Source organism: Notolepis coatsorum (assembly GCF_963971535.1).
Source record: "Notolepis coatsorum genome assembly, chromosome: 6".
Lineage (NCBI taxonomy): Eukaryota > Metazoa > Chordata > Actinopteri > Aulopiformes > Paralepididae > Notolepis > Notolepis coatsorum.
Genome location: NC_140170.1, coordinates 15273097 through 15294452, shown reverse-complemented (window position 1 = coordinate 15294452; position 21356 = coordinate 15273097). Strand labels below are relative to the sequence as shown.

At 45.5% G+C, this 21356-nt stretch overlaps 1 protein-coding gene across 1 annotated transcript in view; it reads left to right on the top strand.

Moving 5' to 3' along the window:
• Positions 1–20648, top strand: part of thsd7ba (thrombospondin, type I, domain containing 7Ba) — a gene marked incomplete at both ends in the record, with an annotated part of 107789 nt that extends 87141 nt beyond the window's left edge. Inside the window, one exon of the mRNA XM_084315474.1 lies at positions 20467–20648. Coding sequence (XP_084171600.1) covers positions 20467–20648 — 182 coding nt within the window. The remainder of the gene's footprint in view (positions 1–20466) is intronic.
• Positions 20649–21356: the final 708 nt, after the last annotated feature.

Here is a 21356-nt window from a genome sequence, read left to right as displayed (position 1 = left end):
ACACTCCTGATAGGTATAGAGTTACATCATTACACTCCTGATAGGTATAGAGTTACATCATTACACTCCTGATAGGTATAGAGTTACATCATTACACTCCTGATAGGTATAGAGTTACATCATTACACTCCTGATAGGTGTAGAGTTACATCATTACACTCCTGATAGGTATAGAGTTACATCATTACACTCCTGATAGGTATAGAGTTACATCATTACACTCCTGATAGGTATAGAGTTACATCATTACACTCCTGATAGGTATAGAGTTACATCATTACACTCCTCATAGGTGTAGAGTTACATCATTACACTCCTGATAGGTATAGAGTTACATCATTACACTCCTGATAGGTTATAGAGTTACATCATTACACTCCTGACAGGTATATAGAGTTACATCATTACACTCCTGATAGGTGTAGAGTTACATCATTACACTCCTGATAGGTATAGAGTTACATCATTACACTCCTGATAGGTGTAGAGTTACATCATTACACTCCTGATAGGTATAGAGTTACATCATTACACTTCTGATAGGTATAGAGTTACATCATTACACTCCTGATAGGTTATAGAGTTACATCATTACACTCCTGATAGGTGTAGAGTTACATCATTACACTCCTGATAGGTATAGAGTTACATCATTACACTCCTGATAGGTGTAGAGTTACATCATTACACTCCTGATAGGTGTAGAGTTACAAGATTACACTCCTGATAGGTGTAGATTTACATCATTACACTCCTGATAGGTATAGAGTCACATCATTACACTCCTGATAGGTATAGAGTTACATCATTACACTCCTGATAGGTGTAGAGTTACATCATTACACTCCTGATAGGTATAGAGTTACATCATTACACTCCTGATAGGTGTATAGAGTTACATCATTACACTCCTGATAGGTGTAGAGTTACATCATTACACTCCTGATAGGTATAGAGTTACATCATTACACTCCTGATAGGTGTATAGTTACATCATTACACTCCTGATAGGTATAGAGTTACATCATTACACTCCTGATAGGTGTAGAGTTACATCATTACACTCCTGATAGGTGTAGAGTTACATCATTACACTCCTGATAGGTGTAGAGTTACATCATTACACTCCTGATAGGTATAGAGTTACATCATTACACTCCTGATAGGTATAGAGTTACATCATTACACTCCTGATAGGTGTAGAGTTACATCATTACACTCCTGATAGGTATAGAGTTACATCATTACACTCCTGATAGGTGTATAGAGTTACATCATTACACTCCTGATAGGTGTAGAGTTACATCATTACACTCCTGATAGGTATAGAGTTACATCATTACACTCCTGATAGGTGTAGAGTTACATCATTACACTCCTGATAGGTATAGAGTTACATCATTACACTCCTGATAGGTGTAGAGTTACATCATTACACTCCTGATAGGTGTAGAGTTACATCATTACACTCCTGATAGGTGTAGAGTTACATCATTACACTCCTGATAGGTATAGAGTTACATCATTACACTCCTGATAGGTATAGAGTTACATCATTACACTCCTGATAGGTGTAGAGTTACATCATTACACTCCTGATAGAGTTACATCATTACACTCCTGATAGGTGTATAGAGTTACATCATTACACTCCTGATAGGTGTAGAGTTACATCATTACACTCCTGATAGGTATAGAGTTACATCATTACACTCCTGATAGGTGTAGAGTTACATCATTACACTCCTGATAGGTATAGAGTTACATCATTACACTCCTGATAGGTGTATAGAGTTACATCATTACACTCCTGATAGGTATAGAGTTACATCATTACACTCCTGATAGGTTATAGAGTTACATCATTACACTCCTGATAGGTATAGAGTTACATCATTACACTCCTGATAGGTGTAGAGTTACATCATTACACTCCTGATATGTATAGAGTTACATCATTACACTCCTGATAGGTGTATAGAGTTACATCATTACACTCCTGATAGGTGTAGAGTTACATCATTACACTCCTGATAGGTATATAGAGTTACATCATTACACTCCTGATTCCCCGTTACCCGTGGTCACCATGGTAGACACGTAAGGCACCATCGAAAGTTGATAGGGCAGACATTCGAAAGAGACGTCACCGCCACAAGGGCCAACGATCGGCTAACTGTTATCCAGAGTCACCAGAGGGACCGGTGCCGGCCCGGAGGCGCGACACCGCATGGGTTTTGGGTCTGATAAATGCACGCATCCCCGCAAGGGTCAGCGCTCGTTTGCATGTATTAGCTCTAGAATTGCCACAGTTATCCAAGTAACAGGTGAACGTCGTTACACTCCTGATAGGTATAGAGTTCATAGATGAAATAAAGAGTAGGTCTATGTGTGAATGATGATGCAGGTGTTGCACTTCAGATGTTCACAGCAATTTTACTGACTGTTGCTGATAAACACGCACCAAGAAAACAGTTCACTTTAAGGGAAACAGTTCACTTTAAGGGAAACAGTTCACTTTAAGGGAAACAGTTCACTTTAAGGAGACCTTTGCTGCATTCCTTTATGGTCTGAGGTGGGAGGTTGGAAGAGAGAAATGCCTACATGGGTTCGAGCTACAAAGTCAGAAAAACTTGTAAGCGCATGCTAAACTTTTTTGGCAATTTCAGTTTACAACAACATATAGGGACTATACTTACAAATCTACTCTTGAAACTCAGATAATAACAACATTAGCGTTTATATGACGTGGGTGTGTTGTTGACGCCAGTGAGAAGTCATAAGTCACTCCGAAGTTATAATCAAATGCAGCATTATTCCCCTTGACTTGATTTTGAAATAAAAACACGTATGACTCACCGGGATGAAATGGAACGAGCTGTGATCAAATCAGGTGACTCGATTGACTGGAATAAATACAGTGTGCTCAGACATAATTAAGGTCACACAAACAGAACAGACTGAAAAAAATATCTCATTATCAAAACAGGCTTTCGGGAACTAAAGAATTATGAACTAGAAGTGAAATGATGGAATACTTTTAATGACATAGTTAGCAGTGTTGTAGCGAGGATATCACCTAAATAGAGACCGAGTCAAGACCAAGACCTGGGCTTATCAAGTCTGAGTCAAGACCAAGACCAGGGCTTATCAAGTCTGAGTCAAGACCAAGACCTGGGCTTATCAAGTCTGAGTCAAGACCAAGACCTGGGCTTATCAAGTCTGAGTCAAGACCAAGACCTGGGCTTATCAAGTCTGAGTCAAGACCACGACCAGGGCTTATCAAGTCTGAGTCAAGACCAAGACCAGGGCTTATCAAGTCTGAGTCAAGACCAAGACCAGGGCTTATCAAGTCTGAGTCAAGACCAAGACCAGGGCTTATCAAGTCTGAGTCAAGACCAAGACCTGGGCTTATCAAGTCTGAGTCAAGACCAAGACCTGGGCTTATCAAGTCTGAGTCAAGACCAAGACCAGGGCTTATCAAGTCTGAGTCAAGACCAAGACCTGGGCTTATCAAGTCTGAGTCAAGACCAAGACCTGGGCTTATCAAGTCTGAGTCAAGAAAGACCAAGACCAGGGCTTATCAAGTCTGAGTCAAGACCAAGACCTGGGCTTATCAAGTCTGAGTCAAGACCAAGACCAGGGCTTATCAAGTCTGAGTCAAGACCAAGACCTGGGCTTATCAAGTCTGAGTCAAGACCAAGACCTGGGCTTATCAAGTCTGAGTCAAGACCAAGACCTGGGCTTATCAAGTCTGAGTCAAGACCACGACCAGGGCTTATCAAATCTGAGTCAAGACCAAGACCAGGGCTTATCAAGTCTGAGTCAAGACCAAGACCAGGGCTTATCAAGTCTGAGTCAAGACCAAGACCAGGGCTTATCAAGTCTGAGTCAAGACCAAGACCTGGGCTTATCAAGTCTGAGTCAAGACCAAGACCTGGGCTTATCAAGTCTGAGTCAAGACCAAGACCAGGGCTTATCAAGTCTGAGTCAAGACCAAGACCTGGGCTTATCAAGTCTGAGTCAAGACCAAGACCTGGGCTTATCAAGTCTGAGTCAAGAAAGACCAAGACCAGGGCTTATCAAGTCTGAGTCAAGACCAAGACCTGGGCTTATCAAGTCTGAGTCAAGACCAAGACCTGGGCTTATCAAGTCTGAGTCAAGACCAAGACCAGGGCTTATCAAGTCTGAGTCAAGACCACGACCAGAGCTTATCAAGTCTGAGTCAAGACCAAGACCAGGGCTTATCAAGTCTGAGTCAAGACCACGACCAGAGCTTATCAAGTCTGAGTCAAGACCAAGACCTGGGCTTATCAAGTCTGAGTCAAGACCAAGACCAGGGCATATCAAGTCTGAGTCAAGACCAAGACCTGGGCTTATCAAGTCTGAGTCAAGACCAAGACCAGGGCTTATCAAGTCTGAGTCAAGACCAAGACCTGGGCTTATCAAGTCTGAGTCAAGACCAAGACCAGAGCTTATCAAGTCTGAGTCAAGACCAAGACCAGGGCTTATCAAGTCTGAGTCAAGACCAAGACCTGGGCTTATCAAGTCTGAGTCAAGACCAAGACCTGGGCTTATCAAGTCTGAGTCAAGACCAAGACCAGGGCTTATCAAGTCCGAGTCAAGACCACGACCTGGGCTTATCAAGTCTGAGTCAAGACCAAGACCAGGGCTTATCAAGTCTGAGTCAAGACCAAGACCAGGGCTTATCAAGTCTGAGTCAAGACCAAGACCAGGGCTTATCAAGTCTGAGTCAAGACCAAGACCTGGGCTTATCAAGTCTGAGTCAAGACCACGACCAGAGCTTATCAAGTCTGAGTCAAGACCAAGACATGGGCTTATCAAGTCTGAGCCAAGACCAAGACCTGGGCTTATCAAGTCCGAGTCAAGACCAGAGCTTATCAAGTCTGAGTCAAGACCAAGACCAGGGCTTATCAAGTCCGAGTCAAGACAAGGAGTGTAGGAGGGTACTGGGTGGGTATGAGGGGGTGTAGGAGGGTACTGGGTGGGTATGGGGGGGTGTAGAAGGGTACTGGGTGGGTATGAGGGGGTGTAGGAGGGTACTGGGTGGGTATGAGGGGGTGTAGAAGGGTACTGGGTGGGTATGAGGGGGTGTAGGAGGGTACTGGGTGGGTATGAGGGGGTGTAGAAGGGTACTGGGTGGGTATGAGGGAGTGTAGAAGGGTACTGGGTGGGTATGAGGGGGTGTAGGAGGGTACTGGGTGGGTATGAGGGGGTGTAGAAGGGTACTGGGTGGGTATGAGGGGTTGTAGAAGGGTACTGGGTGGGTATGAGGGGGGTCTGGTTTTGGGTGAGACATGTGTGATTTAGTGTGGATGGTTCCTGGATGTCGCGTGTCTGTGTTTTCACGCCGACCCCAGGAAGAATAGTTACTACTTTGGTAGCGGCTAATGGCAATCGGAATAACTGAATAAAGGAATAAACACGGCTGCAGCTAATATAAACAGGTTGTTGCGTGCAGCCTCCGACATGGACAAGAGCTCGGCCTGGTAATGGGGAAGACAATTTGTTCCCCTTGATTGCTGCCCTGTGAAACGCAGTGAAGGAATTGTCAAACATGAAAAATCACAATTTAGGGAACAAAGGAGAGAGCAGGAGAGGGGAGGGAGGGAGTGAAAGAGAGAGAGAGATAAGGAGATAGGGAGAAAGAGAGACAGGAGAGAGAGAGAGAGAGAGAGAGAGAGAGAGAGAGAGAGAGAGAGAGAGAGAGAGAGAGAGATAGCTGTGTTGTGCACTTTATCAATGCAGCTCCAGTAAGCATCTGGTTTCTACAAAGGGAATCAAAGACCATGTAGGTAAATTACTTTTTGGGGGTAAGACAGCCAAATGCACGATGGCCATTTAATGTATTTCTTGTCGGGTTTTCATTTAAATGGAAATGTGAGGCCCTGCGATGTGAGCAGGCGCTGGAGCCGCGGATGAGGCTTAACAACAGGAGAACAGAGGAGCTGGAACCAAAAAAAATAAATCAGATTTGAGTTTGTCTTTATTAGCGCGTTCACTGGAACCAGACGTCCACGAGGCGTGCGAGATCGAGATGTCGTTCAGGTGAACAAGGCCGTTCACATCATGAACCTCACAGAGGTGCCTCGTAAATTGTGGTCATTGATGCGCAGCAAACGGAGACCACGAGAGATTACTATCTGATGGATGTTTGACGGTTTTACCTTTTGATAAACAAACGGGGTGGGGGAGTCTCCGATGTTGCAAATGAGCTTCCCTCCACCCTATCAATCAATCAATCAATCAATCAATCAATCAATCAATCAAACAGATGTATTTATATAGCACATGTAGACATGACACTTGTCAACCAAAGTGCTTCACAAAGCTAAGAACAAAAAAAAGTATAGAATAAACAGAAAAAACAACCAACGGATAGACAAGGAAACAAAACAACACGTCAACAAGCGAGGCAAGAGTCAGAGTGAGTCGGGGAAGGCCAGGCGGTGTAGGTGGGTTCTGAGTTTAGATTTAAAAGACTGGATGGGGGGGGCAGATTTGATGCACGTGGTGTTACTGTATCATGATGCTGTACAGCAGGTTAGAGAACACGACCCCTCATTTTAGACGGCGGGCCGACTCTTGCTAGAGGCTTTCGTTAGTGAAATTATTGATCCGGGTGTAGAGAGGATATGATATTTTAATATGAGCTATACATATATGCTATATTAACACATTTCTGTTTGTTCGGAACCGTTTTTGGGTCATAGTTTTATGAAAACGAATGTTTTGATGGCTAAATGCAACAGGCACTGCTGCAAAGGGGCGGTAACCTCGGACCCTAGGGGCGTTGCTGCAGAACCAATCAAAACTTGTTACAGCGTCAAGTGACTTGATGTCTCCCAATGGCATTCCTCCAGCTCAGGAACTAGGAAGTAAATATTGCCCCCGGTGTTTAAGTTTATGTTTAAGTTTAAGTTTATTTGGATCCCCATTAGCCGCAGCAGTGCTGGGGCTATTCTTCCTGGGGTCCATAACACGTAAAATACAGTTACAGACTTATACACTCACAACATTCACATGTCATACAGACAATTAAAACAACAATAAAAACCTTAATCAAATTCATAATACAATACAACAATATATACGCCTTATGAATTCATAATACTATACAATAATACCTACTCATAATTCATTCATAATACAATACAGCATAATATACTATTTAGCTTTACATACATTATCTATGTTCATATCAGCCAATTATACAATCTTTTAATAATATATCCCTATCAGACACATGCCTTTTCATCGATATATACCTATCTCTTTATCAGACACATACATTTTCATTTACGTACACACTATCTATTAGGGAATGTCAATTTCTTTGGTTGAAAATGTTGTTTTACCACGATTTTGAAAAGACATTTACTATTCTCCTGCTTAACATGTCTGGGAAGAGAGTTCCATTCCTGCATACCACGGAACATGACAGTTCGCTTCATTGCATTCAACCTCACTTTTGGAAGTGTAAAACCTCGTGCAGAAGCATGTCTGGTGGAATGGTTGCGTCTGTCAAGACTTATAGATAAATTGTTCTATAAAATTGAGGGGATCTTTGTAACAAGAATATTCCTAGTGAATACAAGGAGTGAGCAGAGTAATGTGTGTTGACAGTGGACTTTGTTCTGCACTCTGTAAGGTCTTAATTCCTATATAAATGAATATTGAAATGCATTTTTACTTAACTTTACAGCATTATTCAAACGTGATACTGTAGGATGTTAGGAGTCATCAGCAGTTTATATGCAGTACATTTTGGCTTTAGATATTAGACATGGCAAAGTTTGTGCAATGAATATTAGCCAGCTTACAGAGACTAATGTTACGTTAGCTACAGTAACTCCTAGTTTTGCCTTACCATCTTTCTCAGAAAGCAATCTAACATTAACGTTAGTGGAAATCAAACAACCCTGACCCAATGCAATAATATTTTTTTTTACATTCTTGTTGGGTGTTACGTTATCTATTGTAGTAGCAATGCTCTCTTTCCCCAGATGCTCAACCCACACTACAGATATATTCTAGGCCTAGCCTGAGGGGTCTAACATAATCTTGCTAGCTCAACGATTGAGCTCTTGGCGTGACTCTGGCCCTGCTCCATATCCAGAACCCTTATCACAGTGGCAACTGCACTTATACAGGTCCTTTCCAAAAATATATATATATCATGATTGAATAAGAGGCCATGGTAAACAGCACAGTGAATAAACACAACATGCAGTCCCCTTATATATTGTTCTGGATAGAAGTGGGGCCAGGCTGGGCGCTCTAGTAGCACACCATGTAACGCGCTGCGTCGCAAATCGGCCGACCCGGGTTCGACTCCCGGACCCGGCGTCCTTCGCCGAATGTCTTCCCCCCGCTCTGTCTCCCATTCTTCCTCTCTCTCTCTCTCTCTCTACCGGACTGCCCGGTAGTACAAACAAATAAAAGATCTACCAAAAACATATAAAACATTTTTTTTAAAGAAGTGGGGCCAGGCTAATCTGCAAAGCTCAACTTTTGAACATGGGGGATAAGGATTGTCATCCTCTCACAGATGCTGTCCGGGTACCACTCTCACACAGCTCTCTACTCTGTCTTGGCCCTGGACACCCCTGCACTGTACTAGTTACTCATTACAAAAACAACATTCTCTTCTCTATTCCAGGCTAGATCTGACCTTGACTCATAGATGCTGTGCCCATGTTACAGGATTAATACACATCTATTACACCCATATTGATTACAGAACCAAAACCAGGGCTAGTCCAGTCAAAATAAAATACAGTAATTAAGTATCATATGTTTAAAGTAAATTGCATTGGGTACAAACATTTTGTGGTCTTTGTTAAATGTTCCTTCCTTTTTTATTATTCATTCATTCATTCATTTCATTTGAGCTACTGTTTATATTGTACATATCTCACAGTCCTGTTGTGTGTTGTATATGTTACTTTTGTGTTTTATATTGTCTAGATTTTTTTATATACATCATGGGAAGGGGGGAACGCAATTTAAATGTTGTGTATGTCTTGCACAAATGGAAAACTGACAATAAAGTTGATGTTGACTTCCTTATATTAGCAAATTGCATGTAGCATTCTCTGTGGTAGCCTGTATTAGCTGGCACATCTAGAATTGGGCTGTTATCTTCAAAGTTATGTTTTAACAGCCAATTGTGCAATTTCACTTTCTGGGCCATCTAAATTAGCCCACTGCAATGAACAGTTAATACATTCCACCCAACTTGTCTCTGAAAATGTTATTATTTTGCTGGGCTCTTTACAACGATTAGACACATGCATGCGGCACTCCATCTTTAATAATCTTTCCCACTGTGAATACCCCCTCCCCCTATCCCAAACCATGGGGAAATTATTCAATGTAACCATTTGGACTTAAAAGGTTGGGGGTTCATTTATTGGCTTTTGATTGTGTCATAGTGGGGAATATCCTATTGGGGGGGGGGTCTACTGTAGGAGCAATTGGGTTACAATTGTAGGGAGTGGGAGTGTAAACCCATCCCTAGCCCTAACCCTAATCCAAGATGTTCATACTGGTGCTCGGATCTATAGCCTTTGTCCGGGAGTTAATGTTGGACAAGGTGGAGCTGGGGAAGAAAGCATTTCGTTTTTTTATGGAGAGGACATCTGATAGACATTCAGACAAGATGTGAGAGCTAGCCACCTTGGTTTGTTGTTTGAATTGGATAGCACTCCAACCCGGTGAGGCATGTAATAAACTTCTAATAAAATTGTGGTCGGATAGATCTAACGTTACCAAAGTTAATATCACTAACGTTAGCCATCTAATGGCTAGCAAGTTCACCTGTAACGTTGGTTGGGCTGAATACAGTTTGCGAAATACAAGAGGAAATATGTCAGGGTACAACAATCTTAGTAAAATGTTATGAAAACACTGCACAAGTTGGAGCATAGTCTTGAAAGTGTTAGAATAGTATTTACTGTCTTTCAATGCATAATCCAGACATAGCTAGCATTCCAGATCCATCCTCTGTTGTCTACATTTTGCGGGTCCACAAATCAGCTCCCAACTAAATGTTTTTGACTTAACATGATAACTAGAGATCACACACAAAGAATTGTGTCTTCTATTGACGCATTCGGCCCGCCATCTATTTCCCATACTGCCTTATTCCCCTTATTCCCCCAGCCTCGCTTTATTCCGTCTCCTTTGAGTTTCAATTATAACAACCCATTTCCATCCAGGCTATTTATTGAAAATAATTGGCAGCCTTCGACAGCGTCAACCATCAGATCCTCCTCGGATCCCTCACATCAATAGGAGTGGCAGGCTCTGTGCTGGCATGGCTGACATACTACCTCGACGATCGCTCCTACTGTGTATCATGGAGGAGGTCCCTGTCGGTCCCCCGCCCTCTTTGGATGGGTGTCCCCCAGGGCTCGGTTCCCCTCCTCTTCTATATGTAGCTAGTAACTGTGCAAATGAGGCACATTTCATTTAATATATTTAATATATAGGCCACCTACATTACTGATGTATCTCTGTTCCCAATTGGAAAAAACAGTATCATTCAGGCCAGGAGCAAATTAATTATTTTCACATAATGGAGTGGCCACATAGGTTTTTGGAGCCTTAATGTATAGTTTTATTTGCTTCCAGGTTTTTTAAGTACTGCCAACAACAAAGCTCTTGCTGAAATCTGACTTATTAACTGTGGTGGGGCTATTGAGGAGAGCAGGCAAGAATGGATACATGAGCCCCATGTAATACGTCTGGTAAAACCACCTGCATCCTTTGGCTTTGGCTTTGAAGTGTTTTTATTTTTTTAAATGTATAATTCCATATGAAAGGTATAACAATTTAATCACATTTTTTAAAGTAAGGAATTGACTTGAAGAGATGGAGAAGATACTGTAGGACAATCATCTTGATTGTGTTTATCTTCCCGACCAGGGAGATTGAAAGGGTTTTCCAAAAAAATATAGTTTGTTTAACTAGCTGAATTTTGTTTTGCCACTTCATCCTTAGAAGATCCTATTTGTTACAATCACGCCCAAAATATGAATAGTTTTTGTAGACTTTCATATTAATCTCTGTTGAGATTGGCATGAATTAACTTTTGTCCCAGTTAATAGAACGCTTGAGAGCTTGCAGTTTGGATATGAATACAATAATGTAATCTAGCCAATTAGCCTATGCTAATAACCAATGTTTCAATGGTAACTGCAAACACAAATGGGGAAAGCGGACAACCTAGTCGTGTCCCACAGTGAATTGCAAGGACGGAAGATATTTTGATATTTTTCATGAAGGAAGGTAAAGGGTAGTAACCTGTGGGGTTTTTCTCTGTCTATATTGTACCAGCAGCTTTGAAACATTCTTGGACATTACAGAACTATACTCAAACCGTAAAGCTATAGTCTTATTAAGTAATTCTGGTGCTGTGCTCCGTTCTATAAGAAGCTTCCAGCTTAGCTAACGTTAACTGATTATCTATTTCCGTTAACCTTCTCTTAGACATTTAATTTTCGACTGCCTCATATGATATTATGTGGCCTCTACGAACAACCTCATTATAGTTTAGGTATAGATCTATTTCCCCTGAAAGATCGGAGCAGAATTCATTATCTTTTAACAAAGCATTATGTAACCGTCAGTTGAATTCACCCCTTTTATGGTTTCATTTAACATACAGACAGACAGGGGCTTGATCCGATATTATTATTATTATTATTATTATTATTATTATTATTATTATTATTATTATTATTATTATTATTATTATTATTATTATTATTATTATTATTATTATTATTATTATTATTATTATTATTATTATTATTATTATTATTATTATTATTATTATTATTATTATTATTATTATTATTATTATTATTATTATTATTATTATTATTATTATTATTATTATATATTATGGTAAAAATCGCCTACCAACATTAACAACTTAGAATAGAATAAGAAATAATTTATTCACAAATAGGTTTTGTGGGAAAATAAGAAATATATTTTGTCGTAGGGTAGAAGAGCCTCCAAATATAAACTGTATTAAAAGACTGCATATGATTATTACACGTTCTACTATTCTTAAATGAGCTTGTTTGGGGCTGCTGCCTATCTAGGACAGAATCTAAAAACGCAATAAAAATATCCATCTATGATTATGTTTGAATCTGGCAGATTTGGCATGGATTCTGAAAAGAATATGTGATCATTACAATTGGCCACGAACACATTCATTAATGTTATTGGTCTGGAGTTTAATGTTAAATATTTTCCCCTCTCGTCAGAGATTGTCTGTGTATGGAGACAATAATTGGTCCTTATCTTAGCGGTTTGTGTGCTAAAATTATATTAAAACCTGAGACGCCTGAGACCTGAGTACCTTTGATGCCACGACTGCACAGATTTGTTGGGGTGTTTGTTTTGGACTTTTGACCATACAATATGTAAATATATTACTTATGGCTATAGCATAACATACATTATGTACCTTTTTTCCTGTTGTCGATTAGTACTTTATTTAACTTTTCTGATGAGACCGTGTTGGTTTCCTGTAGAAAACAGATACCAGCCTTCAGCACACACACACACACACACACACACACACACACACACACACACACATTATCATTTAGCTGAAACGCTTTTATCCAAATCGATTTACAAGTCATCAGGAAGGGCACAACTCTATCAGCTGAACTCCACTGTACACTGCCTGACTTCACGCAGATGTGCTGCACTTCAGTGGACGTGTTACGCATATATTCCAAAAAAACTGAAACAAAAATTGTAATTGAAGTATAATTGTTGTTGAAGTGCTTGAGCGCAATAGCTTGTAGCACTTCCCTGTGATCCAAAAAATACATAGGTTTGAATAGTGTTGTTTGGGTTTGACATCTTTACTGGGACTGGGATAATGGGCTTGTTGACCGCCAGTGTGGTTGCGACCATCTAAGGAAATCAAGTCACTACTTACTGAAGCCGTTTGTGTGTCTTTGTCAGAACTGTCTTTTTGTGAGGCGGCTGGGTGGCGCAGTGGACTAAGCGCTCGTCACCAACGCGAGAGACACTGGTATCGAATCCGGCTGTCAGCGTTGCCTCCGGCTTGGCCGGCCGTCATACTGACTCAATTGGCAGAGTCAGCGGGAGGGAAGCCGGTGGGGTGGGTACACATGTGTGGGAGGAAGCATGATTGTGATAGTCTCCGCCCTCCCGGACCGACGGTAGGGGGTAGAGTGCGTAACGACCAGGAAGGGGATTGGGAATTGGCACAACAACTAACATTGGGAGGGGAGAAAAAGGGAAAAAGAAGGGGGGGGAAAGATTAAAAAAAAAAAAAAATTTAAATTTTTGTTCACTCCTTTTCTAGTCGATCGTTGGGTGTTTCAATTAACACACTTCACATTTTCATTCTCTTTGCTTAGATGTCATTTTCTTAGACAACCGAAACTAATTCCTTACGTTTTCAAACAGTCAATCCTTCCTTTGTGAGATATTTTGTTCAGATCAGACGTTATGTTCCCACAGAATACACAGAGATTGTGAACAGTGAATGTCTTAATGGCCGCCTTGCCATTTTAGGAAGGTTTTTGTGACCGACTCCAGGGTTACTCTCACTTTCACTGTTTCACATTATAATAACTGTTTACAAAACCCTGCATCCAGCGGTTAGGTGGCCGAGCGGAGATTGCGTTCGTCACCAACCCCGGAGCTGTGAGCTGGATTCGCCTGTTCGAATCCAGCTCACAGCTCCGGGGTTGTCACCAGCTTGGCTGGCCGTCTGCACTAATACAATTGGCTGTATTAGAGGGTGGGAGAAGCTGGCGGGGTGGGTCCGGGTCGTTGTAAACAGCGACTCCTACAGTTCGGTCGGGGCGCCTGCTAAGCGCGGATAGGACTTGAGGGGGATAGTGTGATCCTCCCACACGCTACGCCCTCTCGATGAGAATCCGCGCTGCCAGGTGAAAAGAAGCGGTGATTGGCTGGACGTGTGTCGGAGGAAGCACGTGGTAGCCTCCACTCTCCCAGATGATCTGACTGTGGGGGGTAAGTGCGCAGCGACCAGGAAGGGACTGGGAATTGGCATACGACTAACATTGGGATGGGAGAAAATCGGAGGAAAATGGAGGGGAAAAAAGAAAAAAAAAAAAGAAAAAAGAAAAAACCTGCATCCGCAGAGGTGAGTCAACATGGAACGTTTGATTGAATAAATCTTCTTGTTGTGGAAAAAACGTTAGGTTATGACTATAACCAAGTTCTGTTAATTAGGGGCTCTGCTTGGCATCACACTGCACTATCTCGCGTACGTGCAAGCGCACTGAATAAATTCCACAAATGTACCTTTAATACCAGTATTAGTCTGACCACACCCCTCATCAGCTTACCTTCATAAGCAGGTGTGTGGTCACCTGCTCTCCTCCTTCCCAAGCTTTCACCACAAGGTGAGGTCAAGGGCTGCAGCGGCCGTCTGATGCCAAGCGTCACCCCTAATTAACAGAACTTGGTTATAGTCATAACCTAACGTTCTGTTCCATTAGGGGCTCTGCTTGGCATCACACTGCACAAAGGGAGGCCAAGCGGAGCCGCTGGCTGACAAATACACCCCGCTGAAGGCCCCCCACAACCAACAGAACAGGGAGGGCCGAGCCCCCCCGACCCCCCCTAATGGAGGGCACCCTCCCTATTAGAGGTTTACCGAGAGGGCGACGGACCCGACCGCGCGAAGAGGCACTCAAGCAACTCAACGCACAGGGTCAGCAGACCGTGGCTTGACCCCACGACTACACCCACGCACAACCCGCATGCCACCCGGGAACGAACGTAGGAAACAACCTCGTTACTGCCCCCAGAATCACGGGATCAAGGGCAAACCCAACCCCGTGGCAAGGCCGTAGCAGCGGAGCGCGAAGGAAGACCCAGACCCACCAAAAGGACTGGACTCCCTGGAATGGGGGCCCGGAGAAGTCCATGATGCCAGCATCAAGACCCCACCAGGTGGGCACCTAGTGACCCCGCCCCCCACATCGCCAGCGTATTCGGACAAAGGCCCCTCAGCCGAGCGGGCCCTGTCCTCCCCAACAGTACACCGCCTGGAACACAGGCCCTGCAACAGGCAGACAGCATGGTCGTAACACACAAGAGTTAACCAACGGAAGCAGGCAGTGCACTGGGAAAAAAGACCAGGCAACAGGCTGTCAACCCAAGCCTGGAGACTGCGGACGAGACAGGCGACAGAAAGGACAGCTGAACACAGCCGCCCCGGCGGAAGGGGCGTATGCTGGCGTTGTCGCATAACCAAGCCTCCACAGAGAAGGCTGATACGATCGGCAGACGTCATGAACGTGCAGGAGCACCCTCAACCGGAGAAACCGGGAGTTGACACTGCAGCAACACACCAGAGAACCAACCACCCAGGCATTACCCTATGCAATGGTTGGTCCCATAACCCCTCAGGAAAGAAACCCCAAAAACACACCTGCGGCACTGCCGCAGCCCGCGTTCTGGTTTCCAACAGGGCTATCCCGGGCCTACGGGTCAACGAAACATTACCCCGGACCGGGCCCGGTGATACGGCGAGCACAGGGTCCCCCGAGGAGGCTAAAACCACCCCAACAGGCCCCTCTGCACCAAGCGCAAGAGAAGAGCGTAAAAAATGGAAGACCAGCCCCAACACCCCGCACTCGGTATTCCCAGGAGGTCACCCAACCAAGTACCAACCAAGACCAACCTGCACAGCGGCCGAGATCCGACGAGATCGGGCGCGTACAGGTTGGCACGGCCGTAAGCCATTACGACAGTGCAGAATACAACGCACCCAACAAGGGTTCCATAACGCTCAACCCTGTGACACCCGGACCGACCTAGCATTTTTTCCCCCCGAAAAAAACCCAAGTCCCTCAGGGTACCAGAACAGCAGATCAGCATCCCCGGCGGACAACGGGTGTAACTGATCTGGACCAGCGCGACCAGAACCAGTCCCGTGCCCTAATCACGCCGACCTGCCAACCCCAGGAGAAGGGGCAGATATGCGTGTTGATCCCAACATAAAAAGAAGGCGCCACCCAGACGTCTCGGTACGAACCGCGCCCGGTGGCCCACCCCTAGGGCGTGAAACCCTTCCCCATATGTCCAGACCCATTCCGTTATCATCCCCTGACATGAACGGGAACCCATCGACAACCACACAGGGTGTCGGAAGAGGAAAAACCCCCATCCCAATTGCTTCATAAAAACGCTGTTTCAACCCCAAGCAATCAAGGCGCGCCAGTCAGCCAATGCCCCAAAAGAACATCCTGAGCTAGCACTATGTGTGCGTTTTGACATACCCACATCAACAATAGGCCGTTTAGACCACCTTATTGAATCCCCAAGACGCCCAGGGGAACGACAAGAGGGGCGAGATGCAATCAACTCCATGAATGAATGAATGAAAAATTTTACCCAACAGACTGCAGAAAGGGTACAACCCAGTACGGCAATACACACCATTGGTTAAGGGGAGGCAGACCTGAGAAAGACGTTAGTCTTGTTTCCATCAGGGACCCTCATTTCCAATCCATATAGACACATCCAACTCTTTATAAAAATAAAGAAAAAGCATCACCCGTATGACCCAACTGCACAGCTGGGAGTAAAAAACCTGTTTTCACATGATTTTAATCCAGTCACTCTTTTTAATCAGAGTGTAAGACCAGACCCTCCCAGAAACACCTTCCCACATGAGTTCATAGTCATGAAAAAGATATGCCAACTGTGAGTCACGTGACCAACCGACTCAAGTTGACACATAAATCGGGCGCAGCAGAACTGTGAGCCCTACGCCCTAAAACTCGACACCTTTAAGACACCAACTCATGGAAGGCGTCGCCATAGCAACACCGCTACAACGGGCGGGGAAACCTGCCGGCTCCTGTCATATAATAGGAGTCGGTAGAATAACCCGACCGAAATAAGTCCCACCGGCTTGGCCCTGACTGGCTCAGCAGAATAGATCAAAAATCCCCTAAACCAATCAAGTGGGAAAAGGAGGGGTTTATTCGACACCCCCTCCCGAAAAAACACCCTTCATCCCTACACACAGAAAAACAACCGTAGCCATCTTGAAAAACCTCCGGTAGAAAGCAATGCATAGCAAAAGCTAATACAATGCCCGCTACCCACAAAAATGTGAACAGGTTTTACAACAAAACACAAGTCGCCTGTGCGAAATAGAAACACCAGTTTCTACTTGCATGTGGAGCATCAAGCTAATAGAACCTATTACCGAGTGTACGTTGCAGACCTTGCTTAACCTCGTAACACAACACGACTCACCCCACAACGTAAAAGGGCAGATTCATATATACACAACCCCACCATATGAATTGTTTGAAGAAACACACAGTTTGTTCGGCCAAAACACAGTCCCCCTCACATCGGGGAACTTTTTTATTAAACTAAATAAAGTGTTTTTAAGGCACAAAATCATAGAGGGGCCGGGGAGGGTGTAGAGGAGAGGGGACACAGAGGGGAAAAAGTCACTCAACGGCGTCTGCCACCTCGTGCCGCTCGAGTCTTGCCACCCCGAGGAGCCCCGGAGGGACGGTAGGTTACAGTCTGCTGGACACGACGTTCCCTACCGTCTCCTCCGGTCGTGGATGGGCCGGCGGTGGCAGAAGCGCCGTTTCGTCCCCTGGCCCTCTTGGCAGGGCCAGCAGCGGAGGCAGTGGTAGCGGCGACGGAGACAGCTCGACGTCGCGGAAGCCTTCTGACTCCAACGGCAAGGACGGGAGGCGGAAAATGGGGTTGGAGAATGGACCTCTCCTCTGCCATCTCTCTGCATGTTGAGGTCATCAACCGCAGGGCCTTCCCGAATAGGCCAGCGTCGGAGAGGGCGGCCGTCAGAAGAGGAGCTATCTTCTTCTCTGGCACACGGGCCTGCTCCAGCCAAAGGTGACGCTGGCCCAGGGTGGCCAGGGCGCGCACTTTCCCCATGGCTATGGCCAGCACCTGGGAAAGGTGCAGGACAGCTCCCGCAGCCTGGGTGATCTGATCGCATTTCACCTCATTCAGATCCGTGCCGCCCGTCATTATCCCCGATACAAATCTAGCCAGGTGGGCGATGTTAGACGCCGCAGCTAGCGATTGTGTACCAGCGATGAATGACTGGTCACCCCAATAAGCCAATCGCCTAGCCGATTTCCCCTGGAGGACCGGCTTGCATAGGGGTTCCCACACCATATCCGGACAGAGGAGCGCGGCCATCGGACTGTCAAGCCGAGGCACGCCCTCCCCCATACCTTTGACCAACCCCGACACCCGCGTAACTGGTACGTAGGCGGGAGTTAGTCCCATGATGTTGGACACCGCCTGACCCCGACGAACATAGGCCCCCATCGATGGGAAAAATGGGTAGACAACGTCCACCCCTCTCACTGGGGGACGCTGCCAGGGATGGCCTATGAGGTCATCAGGGACAGGTGCAGGCAATGGCAGCGGCAGCGGCACGCCGTTTGCGGCGGCGGCTACCGCCATGAGCTCGGGAAACAAGGCCCGCAGTTCCCCCTGCGAACCTTCCTCCACCGACCCCGCATCCCTCACATACAGCAGGCTGCGACTGGTCAAGGAGCCACAATCTGATGTGGCCGACAGTAGGGCATCCTGCTGATGAGGCCAAGGTGGTTCCTCGACATCCTCGAACAGGGCGCCCCATGGAGCCATTTCCCCCCCCTCCGGGGTCTCCTGAGGAGGGATACTCTCCTCCACGGGGCCCTCATACAAAAACCTGTCCGCCTCGTCCATGAAGTCCTCAGTCTCCATTGGAAATCCAGAGCCGGACGCATCTTCGCTGGTCTCCAGCAGTTCCCCAAACCCAGGCCGTTCGCACCTGCATGCTACCATCTTGCAACGTGAACGGGCAGACGCGAAAAGTTTGCGTCGCAAATCCTCTGGCTCCAAGACAACCCCCCGTTCACCAACGGGCGATTCCCCAGAACCAGAGGAACCAGAGTCGAGATCAGGCCATCGCCGGAGCGACGGCACCGAACCCTCGGCTCTTCGGTGAGGCAAACTATCCACCGGCAGTCTCCCGGGCTGGGTCGGCAACCACGAAAGTGGCAACAGCCCAGCACCGAGGCGCACGACGGAGGCGGGAATGGAGAACCTCTGGTGAAGAGTAGGTCTAGCGGGTCTACTCTCCGCGGAATACATTATGACCCAACTTTTTCTTGTACAACAGATGTGAGAGAAGAAAAAATTAAGCACAATGTAAACCCGTCACAACTCTTTTCAACTAACAACACGTCAAGTGGGGTACTACCGAGGCACTTCCTTGTGGTGAAAGCGAGAAGGAGGAGAGCAGGTGACCACACACCTGCTTATGAAGGTAAGCTGATGAGGGGTGAGGTCAGACTAATACTGGTATTAAAGGTACATTTGTGGAATGTATTCAGTGCGCGTGCACGTACGCGAGATAGTGCAGTGTGATGCCAAGCAGAGCCCCTAATGGAACAGAACCTGTGGTGAGAGAAGAAACACACTCCCATTGCTAAAGAAAAAGAAAGTGGGGACAATTAGCCTCCTGGTCTTTCTTTCTTTCTTTCTTTCTTTTCTTTCTTTCTTTCTTTCTTTCTTTCTTTCTTTCTTTCTTTCTTTCTTTCTTTCTTTCTTTCTTTCTTTCTTTCTTTCTTTCTTTCTTTCTTTCTTTCTTTCTTTGTGTGACTGACTGACTGACTGCCATCCCCTCAACTGGATTAACCCCTCCCTGTCCTCTTCTTTAACCTTTAACCCCTCCCTGTCCTCTTCTTTAACCTTTAACCCCTCTCTGTCCTCTTATTTAACCTTTAACCCCTCCCTGTCCCCTTCTTTAACCTTTAACCCCTCTCTGTCCTCTTCTTTAACCTTTAACCCCTCTCTGTCCTCTTCTTTAACCTTTAACCCCTCCCTGTCCTCTTATTTAACCTTTAACCCCTCTCTGTCCTCTTCTTTAACCTTTAACCCCTCCCTGTCCTCTTCTTTAACCTTTAACCCCTCTCTGTCCTCTTCTTTAACATTTAACCCCTCTCTGTCCTCTTCTTTAACCTTTAACCCCTCTCTGTCCTCTTCTTTAACCTTTAACCCCTCTCTGTCCTCTTCTTTAACCTTTAACCCCTCTCTGTCCTCTTCTTTAAGCTTTAACCCCTCTCTGTCCTCTTCTTTAACATTTAACCCCTCTCTGTCCTCTTCTTTAACCTTTAACCCCTCTCTGTCCTCTTCTTTAACCTTTAACCCCTCTCTGTCCTCTTCTTTAACATTTAACCCCTATCTGTCCTCTTCTTTAACATTTAACCCCTCTCTGTCCTCTTCTTTAACCTTTAACCCCTCTCTGTCCTCTTCTTTAACCTTTAACCCCTCCCTGTCCTCTTCTTTAACCTTTAACCCCTCTCTGTCCTATTCTTTAACCTTTGACCCCTCTCTGTCCCCCTCCAGTGTCCAGGCCTGTGAGCTCCAGGCTGTGCGCCGGCGGAGACCTTCCCCTGAGCGTCCAGCGCTGCTCGGTCCCGTGTCCCAGAGAGGACGCTGTCCCGCTGAGCCCATGGTCCTCCTGGGGAGCCTGTCTCCATGACGACTGTCAGGAGCCCCAGGGCAGAAAAGGTGAGAGAGAGAGAGAGAGAGAGAGAGAGAGAGAGAGAGAGAGAGAGAGAGAGAGAGAGAGAGAGAGAGAGAGAGAGAGAGAGAGAGAGAGAGAGAGAGAGAGAGAGAGAGAGAGATGAATGGCTAACTGGGAGAGAGGCAGTAGAGCACAGAACATGTCTCCGCACCCAATGAAAGACAGAAAGAGGTCACACCTGTAATTTAGCGCACTGTCCCGAGGGAGGGAGGGGGAGGAGCGCGGGCATACGATGCTTCCTGCTTCTGTGTGTGTGTGTGTGTGTGTGTGTGTGTGTGTGTGTTTGTGTGTGTGTGTGTGTGTGTGTGTGTGTGTGTGTGTGTGTGTGTGTGTGTGTGTGTGTGTGTGAGTGTGTGTGTGTGTGTGTGTGTGTGTGTGTCTGTGTGTGTGTTTAGGCGATGAGTGCACTTGTGTCTGTTTAAACACGATGGAATATGTTGTGACTGCCTGCAGCAGTGAGGCGCGCTACTGCGCCTGTGTGTGTTGGTGTGTGTGTGTGTGTGTGTGTGTGTGTGTGTGTGTGTGTGTGTGTGTGTGTGTGTGTGTGTGTGTGTGTGTGTGTGTGTGTGTGTGTGTGTGTGTGTGTGTGTGTGTGTGTGTGTGTGTGTGTGTGTGTGTGTGTGTGTGTGTGTGGTTAAAAGGGTGGGATGACCTGTTGTGTGTGAGCGTCCCCGGGGGAATGACTGAAGTGAGGCTTGTTCAGGTCAAT